At 51.0% G+C, this 24,751-nt stretch overlaps 1 protein-coding gene across 6 annotated transcripts in view; it reads right to left on the reverse strand.

Annotated features, from left to right (window-relative positions):
- The window catches only part of MXRA7 (matrix remodeling associated 7), a 53,304-nt gene that overhangs the window by 15,940 nt on the left and 12,613 nt on the right, over nucleotides 1-24,751 (reverse strand). For 2 of the 6 annotated variants that reach the window (XM_037914204.2, XM_037914205.2), the window contains exons 2-3: nucleotides 13,222-13,282; nucleotides 6,098-6,194 (exon numbers count right to left, since the gene is read on the reverse strand). In XM_037914204.2, the coding sequence (XP_037770132.1) occupies nucleotides 6,098-6,194; nucleotides 13,222-13,282 (158 nt within the window). Of the gene's footprint in view, nucleotides 1-1,142; nucleotides 1,224-6,097; nucleotides 6,198-13,221; nucleotides 13,283-24,751 lie in introns of all 6 variants that reach the window. The other 4 variants (XM_007072530.4, XM_027834692.3, XM_037914207.2 and 1 more) reach the window with 3 other exon arrangements.

The following is a 24,751-nucleotide window of genomic DNA, read 5'->3' on the forward strand; positions in this document are numbered from 1 at the left end:
AGGCTACTTTAAAAATAGTCAGTGTATCTCAATCAGTCACTGTAGTTGCATTTAAGAGCACTGCCTGTACCCCCTTGTGGCCCAGCCACCAGGACAGCTGCACCTGTGCAAGCACCTCACGTAGCCAGGTTAAACCATTACAAGCAGTGATTTGCACAGGTACAGCATGAAACCGGGGTAAACCACACCAGTGAAAACTGTGGATTAGCCTGTTTGCACCAGTGGTTTGCATTGCGGCAGCTACACTTATGGCTGGTAACTGGTGGCCAGAACTGGGGCAAATCACTAGTGCAGAAGACAAGACTTTTAAGAAACAGGATCTGGTAAACCACGTTTAGCCAAAACATTCACCAGTCTGGTCACCTCCTTCTCTTTTTCTGAGAAGTGCCTCTATTTTTAAGACTGAAATGATCAGAGACAGGAAATTGCAGCAGCTAGTACATTATATACTCCTCCCCATATCAGGGCATTTAGGGCAGATTTAGGGATAAATCCTCAATTTGGATCAAGCAAAGTGGTGCAAAAATATCTGCAGTTTTGAGGCAATGCGGGGTGGCATGAAGCAGAAATGGTTTTCTATTAAATAACCCTTTCTGCTGCATTCCCTTCCCCTTTCCTGCATGGGGCTGACAACTCCTCCAGGCACAGACAAGAGATGCTATCACAAAAACAACCAAAACGCCTTTCTGTGCGACTTTAGCCGGCACAACCTGCGATGGCTCCGTCATCCAGGCTGTGACCCTAGTTTTCAAACTTGGGGGACTAAAATGGATTTAGGGGCCTAACTTCCAAGTTTCAAAGGCCGAGCACACAAGTGTGACGGACAGAGCCTAAGAAATGCTGAGCACGAGTGGCTTTTACTGCAGAGGTCACAGCTGCTCAGTACAGGCCAGATCAAGCCCTAGCTAGAGGAGGCAAAGGTCTGTATATCCCGTTTCTCTAGATCAGTTTGTGCTGCTGATGGAAAATGAGATGGGGGCACAGAGGAGAGTAGATTTATTAATTTGTTATGAGGAGGGAGTGGGGAGGGTGAGGGAGGTGGGACAGACATGGTTACTTCATTTAAAAACAAAACAAAACAAAACATACTAGCAGAGGTTATCAGGTGGTACCACTACTTCTAAGAAACATCATCTCCTTACCAAAAAGATTTGCAAGAATGTTTGTGGCCGAGGACCTAAGGTACTTGCTACAGGGATGTGAGGTCAGAGGTCAGTTCAATCCTGCAATATAAACGCAGCAAACCTGGGTCATATCAAAACAGCAGCATTGTCAGGAGGTGCCTGGCAGTGGGGCGGGGGGGAGAGGAGAGGGTGGGAGGATGTAAAGGGGTATGAGGCAGGACGAAGGAGGCGGCTGAGCTGCACTGCTACTCTCAACTGATCTGCTTAGCATCTTACCTGTGGGCAGCTCTGCCCCAATATAGCAGCTAGAGAAGAGGAAGCTGTGAAGCCTGAAATGAAAAGTTGCTGATGCCACAGCCGAGATCCAGAAGACAAGAAACCAGAAACAAAACACAAGCTTCTGACAAACACACAGAAACATGGAACATTGACAAGAAAATAAAGGAGCCGTTAGGAGAAACTCAGCAGTCGGCCAATGCCCCTTCACGTGGAACGCCGAGCAGAACTTTGAAAAGAACCCCCAAGTGGAAGAGCCAACTCCAGGTGTGTTCTCGACAGGTTCCAGGTGTGACGGTACCTCACAGGAAACCCCTTTAAAAAGGAATTAAATGGAAATAGGGGATGGATCCTGTGTGTGCCCAGAAGGCTGGGGCCGGGTGTCAATGCACCTGATGAGGAAGCCATCCTGTAGAATCAACCTTTCTCCAGGATTAATTTCACGGAGTGAAATCCTGGCCCTGATGAAGACAAGGGTCAAACTTCTATTGACTTCAGTGTCCTAAGATTTCAGCCACAGATTCTAAGGTCAGAAGGGATCATTATGATCACCTCGTCTGACGTCTTGCAGAACAGGAATTCCAGGCCATAACTTCAAACAACAATGCCTGCATCCAGCCCATAACTTCTGGTTGAGCTAGAGCACACAGTACGATAGAGGCTGGTTTAAACACTTGTAGAGTAGGATAGTCTTTCGGTTCAATAGGTGTTCCAAGAGTAATTTCTATAGAACCCTATTGGTGTCATTCACTTTCAGTTCTACAGGACTTGTCCATAAGGGCTCTGTCTGAGTGGAAATGGTGGGATGAAGGTACCAGACATGGCCAACTTGCGACATGTTAGTGAGTGGAGAGTTTGGTCCGGATAGAAATATAAAGAAAGGGGAAACGCAAATCAAGTTTTTACTGCTGTCACCAATACAGGGTCACCACAGCTACAGCAGAGCTAGCTGGAGCCTGTTCTGCCTCATGGATCAGTAACAAAACTAGCAACAAAGTTTTGTTCCAGATTCTTTATGACTGATGATGGGTGAGAGAGAGAAAGAGCCCAGCATGACTCTCAGATCCCCAGGGAAGTTTGAAGCTTCTGGGGCACAGGGGGAGGGGAAATCCTCTGCTGAGTTATAAATGGAGCAAGTTTGAACTGGAGCAAAACTAAATACAGAACCCCACAGTGTCACCTATATGGAAAGTCACTCTTCTGACTGCAGCACTTTTCCAATGTGCTGGTAAGAAGGATGTGGGTAAAATGCCTTTGCCATCGGGCTGCAAGGTAACCTGAAAGTTTCTAACTCCAGTGCAAAGTAACAGTTAAAGGTGATCTCCACCCAGTGAGCTGGAAAGGGTACACAGCCAGGGGAAAGCAAGGCTCACTCAGGGGAACCTAACTTCAGGGCAGTCAACGGGAATCCTAGTGAGTAGTTTTTTCTTGTTTGGGCAGGAGTTTGGTTTTGCTAGGCATTCTCTGCACATAGCCCAGCAATCAGGAGTTTATCCTGCACTTCTTCCCCTAAGATTACAGCCCTCAGTCCCAGAGAAACACATCACCAGCTGAATTGGGCCCATCTCAGCCCAAAGGTGCATTTTACGAGGCGGACATGTCAGTTTTCTAGGAGACTAGGAACACAGCAAGTCATTCACTGCTCCTTTACCTCCTCAAAGCCAGCGAGGCCCCTCCCTCACTGCTTGGCACTGAAAGGATGATGTCTAGGATCTCATGATGAGAAGAGACAGCCTCAGAGGGTTCCTGAGGGGAAAATCCCATAAGACGGTCGGTTTTGGCTCAGCTTTGCCAGGATCAAGATGGCAGCAACCTATAATTCATTAGCTTTCTGTTATATCTCCCAGGACCAGGGGAACCTGGCTTATGACACACATGTCCTGGGCTGGATCCTCTCATAGACTGCCTGTGTCACAAGTTCCCAATTTGCTTTCAACAGGTCCTCACCAGACCATGGCTCTCCTATGCCCCAGCATACAAGGCTGTGGGATAAAACAGAGGGCTTGCGTCTCCCTTGCCCCACATCCTGTGCGGGCAGTTACACCAGTACAGAGCAGGTGTACAATGTTACCCTTCCGATTTAGCAGCTTTTTATACCCACCCTGCAGTAACGTATGTGATTACCCAAGTTGCAGGGCAATGGAGAATCAGGCTCCAGGGCTTCCACTACAGAAGCAGAGGTGGATATTTCCTTCATTGTACCATAGGGGAAGCAGACTTTAAAGTGAAAAGACAACAGTTTGAACCCCACTCGCCGCATCACAAAGGTCAACCCATTAGCAATGCAAGAGAGCTGCCTAACCCACTACCCTGGCAGTTAGTAAGTTAGAAAACCAGCATTATCCCCAACCCTGGACAGGAGGAATCACCAAGGCCTTGAAGCTAAATTTGCCTAACAGCTAAGTCTGAGATGCAGTGACAAGGGTATAAACTTCCTTCACTTCACTCAAGTCTTTAGTAACTATAGATCTACCATAGGCTTTTTTATCATTCCTGCCACCCATGGCATTGACCCAAAACACTGGGCCTGGAAAACTCTGCTGCAATATAAATGTCCCAAGAAAATTCAGTCCATCAGACAGCTGATAGAGACGTGTGTGTGTGTGTGTGTGTGTGTTCTCACAGTGGAGATAGTCATCTGAATAGGAATGAACAGCTTAAGAGACAAGAGTCCCTTAGGCAGCCTTTGAGAATTCATCAGCGACGCAACTTTCGTTACTGTTCTGAAAAGGCAATGGGTAAAAACCCTAGAATATGCTGTGTTATGTAGGGAGAAAATCTGGGCTCTGTTGTTTGGAGGTAAGGCAAACCTTCCCCTCTGGCCTGAATGAAAGGGAACTGCAGAAGTTGGGTGGGTAGCAGGGTACAGTACCGGTCGTTATCACTCTAGACACTGTCTGGAGGCTATTGTTAAGAACATACCCCAGTTAATAGAATGCAGTCTCAGCAGAGAAGCCCCAGAGAGTTAGTGACTGTACAGCAATGTACACACTAGTTTGCTGGTAGCTAGTGGAACCTAGGAGGGACTGGCTGGGAGGGGGTGGGAATGCCCGCATCTCCAAGGTTTTTGCACTCGCTCAAAATTTCTTAAGCTGCAGTGGCCTGACCACTTTTGAGCAGTGGTTTTTTGGTACTAAATCATACAGCTGTGCTGGAGCAGTATGGAGCGTTGCTTCGGCTGCATGGTCACAGTGCCACTGAAATCTGACCCACGAGAGGCTTTGCGACCTGGCGCATGGGGTTGCGACGCCACTCAAATTTGGCCTAGCTACCCCTCCGTACAGACACATGGGGGATCAGCTAAATGGTGTTGCAATGTGGCTCACAGGAAGTCTCTTCCTGTTTCGCGGAGTGCAGGGGAGTCACTGAGAGCTTGACGTCTGGCAGCACCAGCTCATGCACTGAGTGGGTAAGAAAGAGAGGAGACTCCGCAGCTGAGGGAGACCCAGGGTCTCTGTCGGGGGAGAAGGAACGGGGCAGGGGGGGATGGGATGAGCAGGGACTGGAACAGGGTCCCTGCTGCGGGGGAGGAGGAAATGGAATTTGCCCCACCTAAGAAATATCTGAATTGGTGCCATTGCTCGTAGTCACTGAGCTGAGAACAGCGGTTCATTCAAAATGGAGTTTTATGCACAGGCTGCGGTTTGGCGTGGGGGCTTAGTCTGGGCTTTATCAGATTGCAAGATGGCAACTCAATCTGCCAAGTTCATTTTATGAAAACGTGGCAAGCCCTGGGGCGTAAAGAGCCTTGGAAAGCACCCCAGGTGGAATTCTAGAGGAGCAGCAAACTTCAGGCCTTCTCAGCAAGCAACTGTGAACTTGATCCACAGAAATCAGAGGTGGGAAAGAGCCACTAGGCCATCTGGGACCTGGGTTTCATAGCTGCTGAGTACCTGTGCTTCCCAATGACCTCATTCGATTTTGTGAGTGCTCAGCACTTCTGAATGTCAGGTTCTCTGTTCTCCCCTGCCCTCTCCGGGTTGTACCATAGGATTGTCTCATATAATTTTACAATGACTTGAATGGTTATCATCATCCCTTTACATTCAGGCTGCAGGGCACAATCTTATTGTATTCATGGAAAATAATACTAAAGCCCTACATGAACTTCTGGGTCCCAGCATCTCTGGGTTTTAGTCAATCTCTGAACACTCTCATTTCTGAGACCTTCCATGAAAACACACCAGGTAAGTGATGTAGAAAGGTAGATGGGGCCAAAGCCTCAGCAGGACTAAATCAACATGGCTCTGATAAAGGCAGTGGAGCTATGCTGATTTACCCCAGATGAGGATCCTGCCCTTGATTTCAGTGGAGCTGTGCCAATTTACACAAGTTGAGGATCTGCCTCTAAGGCCCAGATCTTCAAAAGGCATTTAGGCACCTAACTCCCATTGATTTCCGTGGGAGTTAGGCACTTAATACTTTTGAGGATCTGACCCAAAGTATCTACAGAAGGAGCTTGAACAGATACAAGGGAATCTAGTGTCATGGTCTCCCCACCTTCCAAATCCAGGTTGCTTCTAACAGCTCTCCAGCCTCTCTTAAAGGGACAGGTCTGGACCAAATGCACTGGCCAGACATTCACACCACAGCTCCCGCTGCTACTCATGGAGGAGAGGGGTTAAAATCGACACCGTGCTGCAAGAGGACGGCCGCAAGGTGGCCTTGTGTCCAAAGTAAGAGGAAGCTCAACGTACCTTTGCTCCTCCTCGAGTTCTTCTTTGGTCATCATTGTCTTATACTGGTTCCCCCTCAGCTTTCCGGGGCTGTATTTAAAGGAGATCTGCTCGTCCGCTGCTGGAGAGAGAGAGCAGTTGTGTGAGAAAGGAGACCCTGGTGAGTTCTGGCAGGCGGCCAATGCGATGGATGGATCCCTTGCGCTCCTCCTGTTGCACCCTAGAGTGGGAGATGCGCCACCCTGGAAGCACATTTGACAGCTAAACACCGACTGGAGGCACAAAAATCTTCAACAAAGTTACGTGATGCCAGTGGAAGACGAACAGTACCTTTAACAAGACCCTGGCCTGGTCATTCAGGGAGATGGTTAGAGTCCTGCCTACAGCTGACTAACATCACAACCATCTAATGCTGTTGGCGTCACTGAGTCTGCCCGACTCACCTGGAGTTGGCAACAATCTGTGGTCCAACGTTAGTGACCTATCCCCTTTGAAATGAGATACAACTAAATTCTAGCGCATAGGGAACTTGTTGGGCTATTTCTCTCCCCTGGAGTCAGAGCTCTGGAGGCTCATTGGGCTTAGCAGGAGGATGGTAACCGTAGCCTGCAGAATTCATCTCTATTTCTGTCTGGACATTCCTTTCCCCCCTTCCCCAGGAGCTAGGACCCCCATGCTCATGCTTTGGGTTTGTGAATAATCGCTCAGGAGACCATGCTGTAAGCACACTGGGCATGTGCCACACAATCTATTCAAACTCACATGGTCCAGTCACCCTGGCCGTGCCCCGGGCTTCGAAATCACAACATTCCAGCAGCCAGGAGGATTGCAAGAAAGCTTGAGAAATGGCTTTGGGAAAGGGAGACACCATGTGGCAAATTCCTGGGCTGCAAACAGAGATGGTCCAAAGCATTCTTGACCCGATCAACAGCTGTGATTGCAGTGGTGCTGAAGTCCCTCTGGTGCCAATGGATAGACACAATGGGAAAAGGATACTCTTTATTACCCAGTTTGGGTCGCATCCCTTTGGTAGAACGCAGTGTTTTCAACCCGGGGGTCCACAGACTGTCTAAAATTTCCAAAGGGGTCCGCACCTACATTTGAAATATTTAGGGGTCTGCAAATGAAAAAAGGTTGAAAACCACTGCTCTGTTGCAGGCATTCTCTCCTCTGCCCAAGCCCCTCGATCACATCTCTTTGCTAATTAAAACTCTGTAGCTCACAGATGTGGAGCCAGAGCTTTAGCTTCTCCAAGCAGATTTTGCTCGAGCTCTTTGTTTATTTTTAACCCACTCCTCAGGGTTATCTTCCTGCACAAAGTCAGCCCAAAATGCATCCCAGGAGGGCCAGGGCTTATGCATATTTGTTGGCTTTATAAAAAAATAAATAAAACATCTAGCGGCTGTGTTGAGATAAAGTCAACACTCCAGGGACCATAGTGCCATGTTGCCTCCTGCCAGATACTCTAGCATGGCTCCTTCCGGCACAGGAGAAGGATACAGACCAGAGGTGTTGTAAATATCCCTTGTACCTGCCCTAGCTAGTGCCAGAAAGAGAGAACTTTTGAACCTTGGAAGAATCCAGCCTTTGTTTGCTAATCCTCTTGTCTTTGCCTGATCAAGCTATTTTCTCCTACTTTCCAAGCTCAAGGGCTGGAAAAACAGAGGTTAAAAACTGCCACCACATTGCTTTTCTGTCCACAGCTGAGCTCCAAACACTTTCCAGGCCTCAGAATACCCATGGGGCAGGCAAGTACAAGTCTCAATTTACAGGTGGGGAAACCGAGATGTGAAATGACTTGCCGAAGGCCGCTTGCAGTGTTGTGTAGTCATGTGGGTCCCAGGATATTAGGGAGACATGGTGGGTGAAGTGATCACCAACCTTGTCTCGCCCACGGCCACACAGGCAGAGCCAGGAATAGAACCCAGGTGTCATGTTTATTACATGACAGTCATTGCTAGGATAAAAAAATATCCCACAGAGCATGCATCCAGGTTTTAGTGTGAACCAATGTTTACTGGTCCAAACCTGTTAAAACTGCAGACTTAACAGGAAACAGAGGTTCCCAGACAGAACTTCTCCTCATCCACTACCTCCACAAATATTTCACATTTCACTCCCCAGTCGCTGCACCTCAGCGTGTCAACAAGCCTCACGCTGATCCTGGTCAGTTTTCCACTGTGGAAGATTCCGAATCAAGGGCTAATCATTTAGCTGTAGAACTGGAGTGAAAACAAAGGCCGCTGTCTGGCCTCTTGTGAAAAGCTACACCCATTGCCCAACAGCTCAGCAAACCTAAGCCTGTCACAGTGCCCTCGCTCCACAGCCCAGAAAACACAGCTCCGTAAAGTCTCATTTCCCTCAATGGAAAAAGCTCAGCACTGGCAGGCAAACAAGCCTGATCAACTGGAAGCAAACAGAGACTAGGCTCAGTTAACCAGGCACTAAAAACGAGCCTTAAAAGTGCCGTTGAAACGTGCCTTTAACCGGTTGTTGCTCGGGGAGATATCAGGCCTGAGTCTCCTCTTACTTGCACTGGTGTAAATCCGGAGTCATTTCTCTGAAGTCAGTGGAGTTTCACTAAGGTACGTGAAAGGAGAATCTGGCTTCATCGGTGCCCTTCACAGCACAAAATAAAATCTTTATTCTTAACATCTTTTGCTTGATAGAAAACCAAGTCGGTTTTCCCTCCCCGAACAGGGGCTGTTCAGATCAGAGTGAAGAAGGGACTCTAGAAATTGAGGGGAAGGGGAATAGCCATTCGCCCATCTGCCTGCCAACCTGTGCTTGTAGGTTTTGAAGGAAAGAGCTGGAAGTTTTCAGTGCTCAAGGGCTCTCTTTCTCTTCAGATTGGAGATAAGTGTCAGGAAATACATTGAAAATTCTAGGCATGATTTTTCCCAGGAACTGCAAAATATTTACGAGTATAAAATGACCTACTTAAATAGAACAGCCGTGAGGTGAGTTTTAAAAAAAGATATTTGTCTTGTGAATTTCCCCCGCCAATGTCGGCAGGTTTCCAAGACGCTGGGTTTGCAGGGTATTTTCTTACTGGCTGTCATTTGGTAAAAAGAAAAAAGAGTCCTAATTCAAATCTACCTCTCCACACCCAGTGCTTCTTACTCTCCCAGACACCTTGGTTCTAGCTCCAGGAACCTGCCAGCTCCCCAGAGGTTTCTGTACAACTTTGCTTCTTGAAAGAAAAGAAGAAGAATGGTCTTGTGTTTAGGCCATTCAACTAGTATTTAGAGAGACCTGAATTCTATTCCTGGCTCTGCCACAGACTTCCTGCGTGTTCTTGGGTAAATCACTTAATCGCACCGTGCCTCAGTTTCCCCATGTGTAAAATGGGGACAATAATACTTTCCCACCTCACAGAAGATGTGAGGATGCATTCATTAATAACTGTGAGGTGCTCAGACACTACTGCAATGGAGGCCATATAAGTGCATAAATAGAAAATGCATTAAAGAAATAAAAAGGTAGCTGGCTGACAATCCGAGATCCTTGTGGTTATACTAGATGCACACGCATGGCTTAGTATCCCCACTGGCCAGACTGAGTCATCATCTTATTCAGCCCATTAAAATGCCTGAATTATTTAGAACATTCCTTTAAAAGGGAATGAATTGCAGCCTGCATGTCTACAGTACCATTTATCCAAGGATAGGATGGTTAGTTAAGCGTCACAACTCCCTCTGCCTCCCCATCCCAGTAGTGGAAAAGGGAACACTTAATCTTACCCTGAAATGCAGCCACTTCAGGGATGGGACATAGTAACACTTTAACAGCGCCCAGCAATACAGTTTAGGGCAGGAACTGAAGATCATAGCATCTGTTTCAAATAGGGTGACCAGATAGCAAGGGTGAAAAATCGGGACGGGGTGGGGGGTAGTTGGCACCTATATAAGACAAAGTCCCAAATATCGGGACTGTCCCTATAAAATTGGGACATCTGGTCACCCTAATTTCAAACTGCTGGAGGAATTCAGGCAGGCAGAATGGGGTTACCCATCTCACTTCCTTTTTCTCTTTTACCACTGAACAAGGAGTCGGGGGGAGGAAAAAAACGAGAGAGAAAAGTGTTCAGGTTCCTTTTTTTCTTTTCTTCTAATAAAACAACGACGACGACAACGACAATGTCACCAACACTGAAGAACCCAAGCCAGAGCCCGCTGGGTGAATGCCCGGACAAACAGCAGTTTGGGAAGGGAAATGCAGAGGCTGGAGATGGACAGCTTAGTGAGATTCCAATCAGTTTCCGTGGCTGAGCTTTGCAACTGAGCCTGAGGAATTTAGCACGGAAAACTGTGTCCTAAGCGCTTTGTTAATGTTGGCCCAAGGCTCTTGAAGGCAGAAAGGAGGAGAACTGAGCAAGAGAATTTTAACAGCTTGGAAAAGGCTGGAGCCTTGATCCTTTACCGTAATGCTGGCCGGGGGCACATCATCGTGAAGGCCCTCATTTAGCAAAACAAGCCGGTGTGGCCGCCTATTGCTAATGCGGCAGGTACTGCCATGCAGGCGGCCTGGAGCAGGCACCACGCATGGAGCCTTGTGCTGCTGGGACTGGGGCAGCGCAGACAACCCAGAGCAGGAGGAGGGGGTGCTTTTTCCAGGTGTGAGAAGATAGGGAAGAGCCATGAGCCCCTCAACACTGACCCCACTAGCCAGTTAAAGTGGGGGGCCAATGGCCTGTAGAGGGACTCCTAATTCAGCCCCACTCCAAGCATGGGTTTGCCATAGCTCTGACTCCTTGGTAGCACAGGTTCCACATCCCAGCGTCGTTAGCCCAGGCTGACCTCCTCCTGAGGCCGGCTGGTAGGGCTCTCTTACAGTTTTGAACAACAGACTGGTTGCAAGAGCAGCTGCAGTTTGCCACAGGATCCTGGGCCCAAACTCCCCTCCCCCTCCGTTGTGTGGCCTGCTGTGTGCCCTCTCCCACCCCAGAGGCAGCTGCATTTCAGACAGTAGAACTGAAGGTCTACAGGAGGTGAAGGGAATTTGTCAGGATAAAAGGCAACACAGTTGAGTGGCACGTGCCCTAGACTGGGAGTCAGGACACCTGAGTTCTAGTCACAGCTCCGCCACCCACTGGCTGTGTTCCCCTGGGGCAAGTCAGGCCAGCTTGCAGTGCCAGGCTCTGTCCCACACACTCCCCTCTCTACGAAACGGTGATAGCGGCTCCCTGCCTTGAAGGTGCATTGCAAGGATTAGCATCTGTCATAAACCTCCTGCGCCAGAGGGATTGTGACAGGGGGCTGCAAAGGCTAGCAAGGAAGTGGGACAGGGAGGAGGGATTCCTACCACCCCGGCCCCCCCAGGATGGAGTCTATAAGCCATCACATTGACCGTGGTGCTGCTGTGGGACGGTCTCCTGGTCAACACAAACACACACACACTTGCCTGCCATCATCTAGTTTGGGGCTGGGGGGGGGGGGGAAGAGTTATGAGCAAGGGTCCTGTGTTGTTGTCCCAATTAGTCAATTAATCATTTTCTAATAAAGTCATTGACGAATCAGTTAAACACAGCTCTAGCTAAACCCTCTGGAGATCCCCTGGTGCCTTCAAGGAGCTTTTTGCCAGGCTTTGTTCTCGTGTCATGCCAACGGCTGGAGGCAAAAGGCACAGCACATCTGTCATCAGGATGGGGAGGGAGCTGCTGGGGTGAAACCGATATAAGGAGAAGGGAGGTGAGAGGAACCCACGAGAGCCGGCCATCGAGCTGGTGTGCCACACGCAGTCTTAAAAGGATTAAGCCCCGGGTGGGGGCAGCTGTGTTCATACATTGCTGGCCTGTCCCCAGCTCTCCATCCTCTCTGCAGCGTGGAACCCAGTAGCAGCATGGCTCATCCTGGTCCCCTCCCCCTCCCCAGCCACCCCCGCCCAGGGCCTGCCAGGCTGCCGCCGCAATGACAAATGCCAGTGATGCTATCTGTTCTTTGTGCTCCGCTGACTCTAGCCCAACCGAGCGAATTAACAGCTCAATAATCAGGAGGAAGAGGAAGCTGTCAGCTGCTGAGGGGAGCTAATCCCCAGCCTTCCCCCCAGAGGCTTGCAGCTGAGCAGCTTCCAGGCCTTGCTGACCAGGGGCTATATTTATAGCAAGTGACAGCCTTGCCCTGGTCCCCCAGCATTGTCCTAGAACAGGCCCTCCCACCCCAGACTCTGTGCCTGGCACACAATGAGCAGGGTGAAGAATGCCCAGGCCATTGCATTCCTGCAGCCCTCCCTTCTCTTTCCACTCTCTCTGCCAGCTGGGAATTTAAAGGGACAGCGACGTCAGCCTCATTCTTGCTGGGACAGAGTTTCTAAGACGACGAAGGTGTAAATTGATCGGGTTCTGATCCCAATGGCAGAGTTCTGTGGTGGTCCCCTCAACTAGTGAGGTTGCCATTTGTTTCATGTTACCCCAGGTCTGTGCTTTCTATTAAGTCCTCTGTCCCCCCCCGCCCTCCCACCACACTGTCTAGCCCACAACTCTCCTGGATTCTGCCACTGGAGCATTATCATTGCCAAAGTTCCAAGAACAGAGATTTGTCAGCCTGCCGAACACCGCCCACCACTCCCATGGTCTGATTGTACTGTGCACACTTAAAGTCCGGTGCCCCTTGTGTTACTGAAACACTGAGTGTGTTTGCACACAACGTGGGTCTGGTGGAAGCAGGGGCACTGGAACAATGCGTATAGTGGGGGGGCTGAGAGCCACTGAAGCAAACTGTAAATCCTGTATATCATGGAAACCACTTCAAGGCACGGGTATGGCAGCACCCCAGCACCCCTAGTTCCAGCATCTATGGGTGGAAGGAAACACACCCCACAAACTGAAAGGTGATCTGTATGGGGGAGGAGAAAAGGGGGTGTCACCTGCCACTCTATTTTTTCAGGGAGCGGCGGCAGATTATTTCTTTATGGAGTATGAAAAAAGGCCCCGCAATGTGCGTTGGGGGGTTTTATACAGTTTTTCCTCCTTGTGTTTCATGACCCTGGACACACTGGCCTGGTCTTCCATTTTGCCTAGAACTCTAGAAGAGGGAAATTTCACTCTCAGTATTCAGGAGCTTCCAGCTCAGATCCAAGCTGGCCCTTGGCAGCATGGCACTATCTACGCCCTCTCTCCTACCAGCTGCTGCATCTCCAACACTTACCATCGTCCAGCTCTGGTTCCTTCACCACCAGTCTCTCTTTTTCCCAGTCTTGATCTTCCTCCTGGAGAGAATGAAGAGCAGAGCAGTTCAGAGGGGAGAACAGTGTGTGGAGCAAACGGAGTTCCCCGAGGCGGCATGGCTCGGTGAATCAGACAATGGACTGGGACATGGCAGACTTGGGTTCAATTTCTGGCTCTGCCATTTGGCTGCCGGGTGAGCCTTGGGCAAATCATTTCCCCTCTGTGATTCAGTTTCCCCATCTAAAATAGGGGTAATGATACTGACCTGCATAGAGATCTATGGATGAAAAGAGCTAGTTTTTATTAATAAGATGATATATTCCACACACACACACACACACACACACACACACTACAGTAAAAGAACATTATGGTTGCCTGTGCATCCTTAATTTGCCCCCCCCCTCTTGTGCACATACATTATGATACAGTCTTTAATTATGTTGTCACATGCTGTATTTTCCACAGGACCCCTGCCCCATTTGTTACCCAGGACGGACAGTGCTCATTTAATGATCCGCTATTCAGTATTTTGTTTTCTCTTCATTATTCCATGCGTGGCCCTACGTCTTATTTACAGCACACAATTCAAATCCTGATCTGAAGGGAGAATTATTGATTTTCTAGGGCACTACAGTATCCGAGTGCTCCACAAACGTTCGTTTATCTTTGTGGCACTCCCGTGAGATGAGCCATCACCTGTTTTCTCACAGTACTTGGCATATTCAGGCACCACTCCTAGTGCTTTCAGGTGCAGTTGAGCATACTCACACTTTTGCAAGTCAGACCCTGGCTTCTTGTGAGCTCTCCCCCACCCACAACCTTCTTCTTTCCACTCCACTGGTTCCCAGTCCCAGTCTCCCCTAGTCTAATCTCAGCCCCCTCGCCGATTTCCCTCCTTGGCTTCCAGTCCCAATGTCTTTGGCCAGCCACTCTCATTTCCTCCCAGTCTTCACCCAACTCCCAGTTTCCGTCTCATTCCCCCTCCATCAGCTGCCCCTCCATTAGCTTCCAGTCCCCCCTGTGTCTCCCAGGTCTGGCTCTTATCCACTCTGCATTTGATTCAATCAGCTTCCTCCTCCACATGATGTTATGTAGAAGCATCCTCTAATTTCCTATGCCTGATCTAGACCCAGCAAGGCCCAGAAGTCAGGAATTGCAACTGCAGGGAAAGTCCTCCTCAATGCCAGGTTGGTGCCTTTTCAGTGAGGATGGACTCTTCTGGGAATTAAGCTGCAAGGCATAGCAGAGACTTGATAGACCATTAGCAAATTGCGAGTTTTCAAAAGCTTATTACTTGACCAAATGCAGGCAATTTTCACAGGTATGTCAAAAGGCACATCCCTGATACAAAGGCCACCTCCCTGCCTTTCAAGACGCTGCTCCAACACATGTGGGTGCTAGAACATACTTCAGCCCAAACTATTAAACTTTGGTAAAGACGTAAGCAACGGAACCCAGGGTCTTGTAAAGGGAAGAGTCTGGCAACTCTAACAATCTGCAGGGGTAGGAGCACTGCCAGCTCCATCCTTGGCCCACGGCGCGAAACGAGCCCAGCCTCTCGGTCCTACAGGCCAGCTCCATCCTTGGCCCACGGCGCGAAATGAGCCCAGCCTCTCAATCCTACAGGCCAGCTCCATCCTTGGCCCACGGCGCGAAACGAGCCCAGCCTCTCAATCCTACAGGCCAGTTCCATCCTTGGCCCACGGCGCGAAACGAGCCCAGCCTCTCGGTCCTACAGGCCAGCCCAGGGCTAACAACTAAACCGCAAAAAGGAATAATGAACAAGCAGCATCTCATTTTTTTAAAATTTACCATGGGGCAGGATCCAAAATCCGTGGCACCTCAGAGAGGGCTGTAAGGGGCCACAGTTATTGGGGTGGGGGCATGGGGAAGAAAACTGCCCCGGACTTTGATCAGGATACTCTCCACGGAGGATGGGCTGGAAAAAGGGAGAAGAAAACTACAGTCTTCTTCCTCCAAAATCATAGTGATGCCTCCAGAGTGTCTCCCATCCTCTCTCCAACACACACACACACACACACACACACACACACACACACACACACACACACACACACACACACACACACACACACACACACACACACACAGAGTCTAGTACTCAGATTCTGCAATGCACATCAGAAAGGCAGCAGGCAGAGTGTTCTCTCTCTGTCTCCCCAGCACCGGCAAGATAACTCGCAGTTTGTCAGAATCCAGAGGGTGCGCAGTCCTGGCTCCTGCCTCCACCCCTGGCTCGTCTGGCTTCCCACGTTTGAGTCAAAGCGACCGCTCCTTCACAGCTGCCCCAGCTTGCTGGGGGTGCACAGGGCAGGGGTTGGGTCTGTGTGCGAGCAGAAAGAGCCAGGAGAAGCTGCCAAGCTCAGTTAGGGAGGAAGGGGGTTAAGACGCCGCATGGGAGAGGAGACGAGGAGAACCAAGATGGCCGGGAGGGCCGACTCTCTGAGCCACGGGCAGGCGTTGTGCAGGTGAACTCAGTCAGCAATGCAGAGCTGAAAGGCAGGGCAGGAGCTGCCCCCTTGCAGAACAGGCCAGTGGAGTTTCTCAGCACAGTTTTATAATAAACATCAGGAATTTGGGATGTAGCCCAGAGCCCAGGACCGGGCACGTTATGTCATCAGCGGGGAATGAGCATTATTCACGGCCATTTGGGCTCCTCTTGCACCTCCGGTCCCTGGGTCGCGGACAGCCCACATGCCCATCATCTCTCACACATTCTACCACAGCTATTTTGGTCCACACTTCCAAAAATGGAAGCTCCCTTTCACTCTCCATTCATCTCTTCCCAGGCCTGCATGGGTGGGGGCGGAGCGATGGATGGGGGAGCCCACAGAGCCCTTTCTTTTATGAACAGTGGTGGAAAGAATGTCAGCAGCACTGCCGGGAGGGCAACTCGGCTCAGGTGCTGAGCCTTAGGCTGACACTGGCATAAGCCAGCTGGCTAGCACTGCCCTGGGACTCCTGGGAGCAGTTCCTTCGCAAAGTCACACTCTCTCAGTTAGCAATGAACCTGCAGTGGTGCCTAGGAGGAGCTCCCCATGCCTGTGTGCAGAGGGGCATATTTTTGGGAGGGGATAGTAGGTGGGGAGAGAAGCAGGCTCAGTGGTCAGATTTCCAGGTATTCCTTGGGAGCTCCCCCTGGCCTGCGTTGCACAGGAGGGCACCAACAGTGTGGAAAACCTTCTCAACCAGGAGCTGTGGGTCCCACCAAGCCCGGCAGGACATCCTGAGGCCCTGGGTCCCGCCAGAGTCTGTAGTCCCATAACTCCTCTTGCAGAAGAATTTCTCAGCTCCAGCACAGGGGAAGAAATATCTACAGCAGGGAACAATGAGGGTTTTTGAATCTAGCCCAGCATCCTTAGAGCCGGCAGCAGACCAGCTCAGGCTCCCATTAGGAAGAGGGTACTACCCATCTGAGCACAGCCCCATCCCTCCCTCTCTGCATGCTGGGGTGCAACGTTATCCTGCGTGAACTGCGTTGAGCCAGAAGTGAGAGCTCCCATCTGTCAGCATCAGGAAACCCCAGACCTGGGAAGTGCATGGTGCTGTACATGGGGAGGGTTAGAAGGGACTACAAGGGTCCTCTAGTCTACCCCCTAGGGTCTCATCCTGGCTACTCATTTTGTCCATTTCAACCTTTCCGCGCCCACTCTTGATTCCCTGCCACTCACTACACACCTTAGCTGAGCCAGCCCCCCCTCCTATCTCCAAGATCCCCCCACTCTCACACCACAGGGGCAACTCCAGAATAAATACAGACTGTGGACAGTGGAGTGATTATTCCGGAATAAAGAATTATTTTTGGACTCTGGAACATGCCAGGGCATTTTTACTAACACATGCAATTCTACACTTGTATTCAAGGCATGACCTCACATGTACAGGGCCTGTGAGGTCATGCTGCATGGAGGATCCCAAAATGACATCCTCTGTGCATGTTCAGGGCCCAGATGGAATCATCCTGTGAGCACAGCTGGTCAGGAAGACGTATTCAGGGCTTACATGGGCACACAGTGCATGTGTTGCGTACATAGACGGCACCCCACTGTTTGGAATGCAGCGCCCACATGGGAGTGGTTATGCCCATCAGTTTCCCCGTGTAGACAAGCCCTTACCCACCCTAGGTAGAGGGCAGCCAGCCAGCAAGCAAACATTAACTCAGCTCCTCAGCGGGTGCAGCTCCATGGGAGTCAGGAGAGCTACGGTAACTTATAGCAGCCAAGGATGTGGCCTGATGGTTTTCATGGCCACCACTGTGCTTCGGAAATTACTCTGCACCTCTGACAGCAAATCCGCTACCCTTGGACTCCTGGGTGCACTTTGGATTGACAGGACAGGCTTCTTAACCCACTTCCATAGCTAGATCTGTGACCCAGTTCAAGGGCCTTACTTGCCAACTCATTAACGTGGGGAAGAGACCTCTGCCGGATAGCAGAGCCATTGGCCTGTGCACAGTCTATAAGCAGCGACTCTAGACCCCGAAGCCTCGCTCCTCTTTATGAAGTAGTTGGCATCTCTGTGCAGCCAAGAACCTCCCAGCTTTTAATCACCCAACCACGTGGGCTTTGCCCCTCTGCAGCTGGCATTAGCTTGGAACAATACGTGACTCGGGTAGCATGGCTCTCTCATGTCAGCGCAGTTATCATGGTTCACAGGCAGCCCCAGCAGCAGCCCTGCCGCCAGGCCCGGGCCCACCCAGAACTTGGTTCACTGTGCTCGAATGGACTTTTCAGAAGAGCCCTAAGGGGAGGGCAATCCCACACTCCCAGCCCTCTTGGGATTGCCTCTGCCCATTTCTAAAGCTGTCAGCATGGTGACGTGGGCCCTTATTTGGATACACACAGGCCTGATCACAAAAGTGCGAGAGATGCTGCAGCATCTGGACTGATGTGGCAAACCCCAATAAAGCGAGCCCATGGCAGAGAGAACCCGTGGGCACGTCTAACTAACCAACCCTTGGAGTTACCAGCCTTTGTATTAGACAGGAAACCCCATAACGGACTTGCAGTCCCACGCGCCCACCCTGCTGCTCCATATCTGGGCCTCTCCTGAGCACAGACTGACCTTCAAGCTCAGAGGCAACATGTGGGGGAGCAGGCACGTAGGGTCACATGTCCCCCCCCAGATTTCTGCCAGGGTTTGTATGCCCTGCCCTGAACCCTGCCACATACCATCAGAACCCTGAAATTGTGCCACCCCCACCTCCCCATCCACAGTCATGCGTCATCTCTGTTTCATTGGTGAATACCAAGCTGAGACCTAAAAAGCTTGATTCACTTGTGACCCAATCCAGGATTGGGTAATGGTAATGCAAGGAGCCAAACAAACCTACAGTCGAGAGTTTTTCAACAGCATGAACAAAGGCGAGTCCAAGCTAAAAGGACTGGCTCCTAAGGGCCCACGAAAGCAGCTGGAAGTATATCTAAGGCAAAGGCATCACGGCTGTTGCAAGGCTTGGCCTGTCTAGATCTCCTGGCAGGGTGATAAGAACCGCTCCCCTAGATGCCAGTGCACTGAGTCTTGGCTAGCAGGCTGCAGGAGGAGTTTGGAGAGGAGAGGCACACAGCCTCTTACCCAGTCAGCACTTGCAAGGTCTGTGTGACAGACTCGCCTCCCCTGGACAGCTGCTCATTCCAGAGGGTCTTTGCAGCCCTTCAGCCACCTGCCAATGTGCCCAGCCTGGTACAGAGCTCAGTGCTGCATGTTTGCTGAGACCCCTGCCAGCTTCGGAAGCGGAGCTGCGCAGACATTTGTTTAAATCCTGCCCAGCCCTATTTCCTACCTGCCCCGCCAACCCTTCACGCCACAAACTCTTCTCCCTGACTTTGACAGTACTGCACCTAGCAGAGAGCCGATGCTAACACAGGGGAAGGGATACAGAGCTACTGTGTCCAATTTGCTTCACAACAGGCAGGACCAGGCCAAGACCTGCAGCACCCTCCCAGCTGCTGGCTAGAAGAGAGGCTCACAAAGGTGTCAGCGTTGGGATGGGAGGGGATAATGGGGATGTGTACCCATCCGCCCTCCCCACGCCTCTCTCAGGGGGTTTGGTATGAGCACTCCCTGCCTCTGAGGAGACATGCCAACAAGCCGAGTGAGAGCCACAGTCCCCAGCTGGGGGTGGGGGGGAATACCGGGGGGGAGCATCTCAAGCCACCGGAGCAACAGCTCTCCCCCTCACAGTGTGTAGCCCCTGTGACAAGACGGGAGGCAGGGAGAGGGGGATACTGGCAGCTGAAGGGGCTCGGGAAGCGCAGCTTGTAGCCCCACAGTGGAGAGGGGAGCTCCATGACAGATGGGACTCAGTGACAGAGGCCTGAGGACACTCCTACTGCCCCAGGAGGGTATGGGGAGTGCATGGAGGCCTTCAGGGAAGGGGAACAAAGCCAGGAGATGGGGGGGGGGGGTTAGTGAGACAAAGTGGGAGTAGCTGGTGTGTTTGGTGCCCTTCCTTGCTGCCCCAAAGTGCTTACAATCTAAATGGACAAGACCACAGGGTGGAAGAAAGGGAGGATTATGATCCCCCTATACAGGTGGGGAATTGAGGCACAGAGTGGCTAAGTGACTTGCCCAAGGTCACGCAGGGAGTCAGAGACATTACAGGACTGCTCCACGTCCATAGGGATGTAAATAGTTAGCTGACAGAGAAGGGACCAGCAGGTGGTGCACTATAATACCTGGCACAGCTCCTGAGTTTTTGCAGGACGAATTAAACTGGTTGTTGTTATGCTCCAACAGCAGCTTTGGCTTCCTTTGTGCAGCTCTTGACACTGAGCTTTTAACCTGCCAGGAACTGAACCGAGAGCTCCTGAATCTCAGTCTAGAATAATCAGCTCATGAAAAGGGTTCACTCCAGACCCCACTGACTTCCCAAAGTGTGAAATAGAGGGGTGGGGCTTCACCCTGCTTTCAGAGCGGGCGGCCGCCCGGCCTGGACACTGCAGATGCAGACGGGGTTTGGTTTTTAACCCCAGCCGAGCCCTGAGTGTGACTGAGGCTCCAGGACCTGCGGAAGCCGAGCCAACTGCAGCAGCTCCGGCCGGCCCAGGCTCTGTGCGAAGCTGGGCCCTGAGCTCTGCCCAGTTGGAAAGCGGCCAGGGGGAGGTGCAGGGAGACGTTTTAGGGACATCAGGGCAAGCTGCCCCTCCAAGCAAAGGGAGCATTAGAGTTGGGAGAAGGGGATGCATCAGATGGCAGCAGAATCCGAAGCACCCTGGCTAGGTGAGCCTGTAAACCCTGTGCTCTCCTGGCCTCTCCTCTCCCCACAATTCGCTGGCTGCATCAACAAGCACAGGCTCCTAGGGGGGACACCTCCCCGCAGTGAAAAGTCCTGCTTGCCTTAGGGAGGCAGGACACAGCGATAATTATCTGGGAGCATCTGGAGGACAGTTACACAGGCAGTTCGGGACAGCTGCTGTAACAGACAAAGATCACGTCACTGCAGGCTTAACGACAGACCTCGTTATGCAGCAGCTGCCCAGCACCAGAGACATAGTTCAGCCACCCTGGCCAATGCAGTCCTCAGTGACCCCTGCCTGCTCCTGCTACCTCTGCCATACCCAGCCCATTCTACAGCACCTCCCCTGCTGGTGCCTCCAAGCAAAAACAACACTGCAGTGAAATGTCTTCTCTTTCAGAGTCTCTAAGCACTTTGCAGACAGTCACACCTCACAGCACACATGGGAGGGGTGGGAGTTATGATGACACCCCAGGAGACAGGCACAGAGAGGTTAAGTCACCCACCTGAGGTCACAGAGTGTCAGCTTTCCAGCTGGGAACAGAACCCAGCGTCCTGACTCCCAGCATCACCACAAAACAAGGCCACTTTCCAACACACCCCTCCAAAAACAAAAGGGTAGCATAGCATGCTTCCAAAGGCAGTCTCGCCAACCCCAAATGTGAAAAATACTCTCAATCAGGCACTCCCAAAACCACAAGGTTGGCTTAAAAATCATAGGTTTCAGAGTAACAGCCGTGTTAGTCTGTATTCGTAAAAAGAAAAGGAGTACTTGTGGCACCTTAGAGACTAACCAGTTTATTTGAGCATGAGCTTTCGTGAGCTACAGCTCACTTCATCGGATGCATAGCATATCGTGGAAACTGCAGAAGACATTATATACACACAGAGACCATGAAACAAAACTTCCTCCCACCCCACTCTCCTGCTGGTAACAGCTTATCTAAAGTGATCATCAAGTAGAGCCATTTCCAGCACAAATCCAGGTTTTCTCACCCTTCCCCCCCCCCCCCCCCCACATACAAACTCACTCTCCTGCTGGTAATAGCCCATCCCTCTTTGAAACCTCTCTTTATAATGCACATGATAATCAAGGTGGGTCATTTCCAGCACTAATCCAGGTTTTCTCACCCCCCCCCCCCACACCCTCCTCCAAAAACCACACACACAAACTCATTCTCCTGCTGGCAATAGCTCATCTTACAATGTGCACAGCAATAATCCAAGTTTAACCAGAACGTCTTGGGGGGGGGTTGTAGGAAAAAAACAAGGGGAGATAGGCTACCTTGCATAATGACTTAGCCACTCCCAGTCTCTATTCAAGCCCAAATTAATAGTATCCAATTTGCAAATGAATTCCAATTCAGCAGTTTCTCGCTGGAGTCTGGATTTGAAGTTTTTTTGCTTTAAGATAGCGACCCTCATGTCTGTGATTGCGTGACCAGAGAGATTGAAGTGTTCTCCGACTGGTTAGATTTAAAAATAATAATAAAAATAACCAAAATTATTTGTTATTTTCCTTCTGGTGTTTGAACCTTTAGGATGAACTTAGGTCATCCGAGCTTGAAACTTCCTTTCCTGGAATTTTTTAAATAACAGCTGAGCTTCTCATGTATTCACATGACTCCAGCAGCTGGGGCTTTAAGAAAAACACCAATTATTATGAGATTTGCAATCAAATCCCAAGAATGCTGCAATGCTGAAAAAAGTTAAGAGCTTGGCCTTTAACTGAATAAAGAACAGGCAGGATGGTCCAGAGGCGGTAGCTAGGCTGTCCTGCATTCTAGTCCTGGCTCTGCCAGTCTGGGGCCTTGAAGTCTGCTAGGGACTTTGCTATTGATCTGATGTGGAAGACAGTCAGGATACATGATAGGTGGCAGTGTAAAACCTTAAGATAGACAAGTCACACCACCTCCTGCCTCAGTTTCCCTACCTGTAAAATCAGGATAACAATAGTGATCTACCCACCTCCCACTCGTGGTGATACTGACTTAATACCTGTAGAATGCTTTGAATGCACCCAACTGTTAATGATTAGCCCACTCAAAGTCCTAACCCCTGGACCGGGAAGTGAGAGAGAGAAGAAATGGGAAGGATCAGAAAAAGAGATTGTTGGGAGGGAGGCCCAGCTCACACTCTGCTGTACAAGTCTGTCCCCTCACTCCACCCCCCACCCATTGGCGAAGTCGTATCATAATCTGTTTTTAAACTCAATGCTGGACAATGCAAGCCATTACCTCACCTCTTCCCATTTCCTCTGTGCAGCCCAAACCCTCCCTGCGAGGAGCTCCCTCAAGCCCAAGTCTCCCCTCCCTTTAGCAAAGGGGGCAACCGAAATCTGGCCAAGTGGGCTGGTGCGTCTAGCTGCCCTTCGTTGTTGGGAGGCGAAGCTCCAGTTTCCCCAGAGCAGCTGGGGCAGAACAGCGTGTCTCTTACCCCGGCAGGAGGAGGGAGAAGCGAGTAGCCAGCCTCCAGGAGAGGGGAGGGAAAGCGTGTGCTTTGGAATAACCACCCAGGCCCCACGCAGACGTGAGTAACACATTGCCATTTATGGCTGCACTTTCTGATCCAAGCCTGATGCAAGACATTGCAAGAGAGAGAAAGAAAGGGGCAGAGAGGAGAGGGAATAAAAAAGAAGAGCCGAGAGAAAAGGGGGAAAGAAGGGACTTCTTCTCTGCAGAGTTTGGCCGAGCAGATGGTCACCACACAGAACGTCCCCTCTGACCCAAATCACGCCACTCAGCCTCGTTTGTGCATCTAGGAAAGCAGCTGCTACAGCATAAAACCTCCTTGCTCCCCCAAGAAATAATCCTGGCCAGTGAGGCTCTGAGGGGCCAAGAAAGGACATGCCATGTGAGCCACCTCAGGCCTGGCTGCAATTCAGTGCATAAATGCCCCCTCCACCCCTTCCCCATCATCAGCTCAGCGCTGCCCCCATCCCAAGCCCATGTAGCTGGGGAGTTCCAGTTCTCCCATGCACCAAGAAACAGCTGCAGAAGCAAGTGGGCAGCTGCCTCGGGCAGGGAACCCCACTGAAGCTATGGGGCAATATTCTTACCTTCTAGCCCATAGGGAGGCATCAAATTCTGCCTTGCCCAGTCCAATTGTGCCCTGCCAGGCAAAAATATACATGTATCCATCGGCTGAGTGAAAAGGCTGGTGTGGCGATGGAGAGGTCATGGCGGGGGAGTTTCTGAGGGGATGAGGGTAGAGGTGCCCTGGACCTGTTTCACATCCCGACTTGCAAGTGACCCAGCCACTCTGCCCCACATCCCACCTCCAGCCACTCTTCTCCTCCACGGGCTCAGCCGAGCCTTCCACTAGGCTCCACCAGCAGCTCCCATAGCTGTGAGCTACGGGACCATTCTGGGACTAGGCATGCAACTGAGCTCCCCCCCGCAGCCCCCTGAGAGTGCTGGGGAATGCACCCCCCCACACACACCCCTTTAGCAGGCAGCCCTGAAAGCTGGGAATCAGCTGCTGCCACCACCAGGACACTCAAACAGCTCCTGTGTTAGGCGTATGTACTGAGAAGAGGGGGAAGACACGGGGTGGGGGAGGTGCTCCTGGGTAAGTCAATCATGTGCATTAGAGGGTGAAGGGAGTGGGCAAAGCTACCCTCCAGTTGGGAGCAGGTGGGAGAAAGGTACCAACACTAGCTCACACCCCTGGGATGGGGATCCAGCACTGCAGGCCTCTCCCCAGGCAGGGCTCAGCCAAACAGTCATCTGGTTCCAGCAGACGAAAGCACGAGGACTCCACGATTCCATGCAATGAAACACGTTGCCGGCTGCAGCTTGGCTCTTCGAAGTGGACATCCCAGACATGGCTGGAGAGTGGGTGAATTTGAGCTTTTGAGAGGAGCAGGGCCTCTTGGGCCAGGGGCCGAGTGGCTGTTTTGGACAGGGCAGCGTTCTTGAGCCTGGCGATTTCCAAACCTGGCCCGGGGGAGCTGTCAATTATTTCAGAGGGGGGAGCAGCAGTGCAGATAGCTCCCCTGCCTGCCAAAGCTATTCACAGCTGTGGTGGCATGAGATGGAGTCGAGGGCCACCAGGGAGTCAGAAGGACAAGGTCAGCCAGCTCTCCTGCTGCACCGGCCATTCCCTTCGGCCAAGACAGCACTTTGCTGTGGCTAGATCCTGAGGTAATGGAGGGAGGAGAGTTGGGCCGGGCCGTACATAGTGGTGGTCGACACTATGACTGGATGTCTCTTTTCTGCCTCTCATTTCTAGGATCACGAGACCAGAG

Source organism: Chelonia mydas, chromosome 14 (assembly GCF_015237465.2).
Source record: "Chelonia mydas isolate rCheMyd1 chromosome 14, rCheMyd1.pri.v2, whole genome shotgun sequence".
Lineage (NCBI taxonomy): Eukaryota > Metazoa > Chordata > Testudines > Cheloniidae > Chelonia > Chelonia mydas.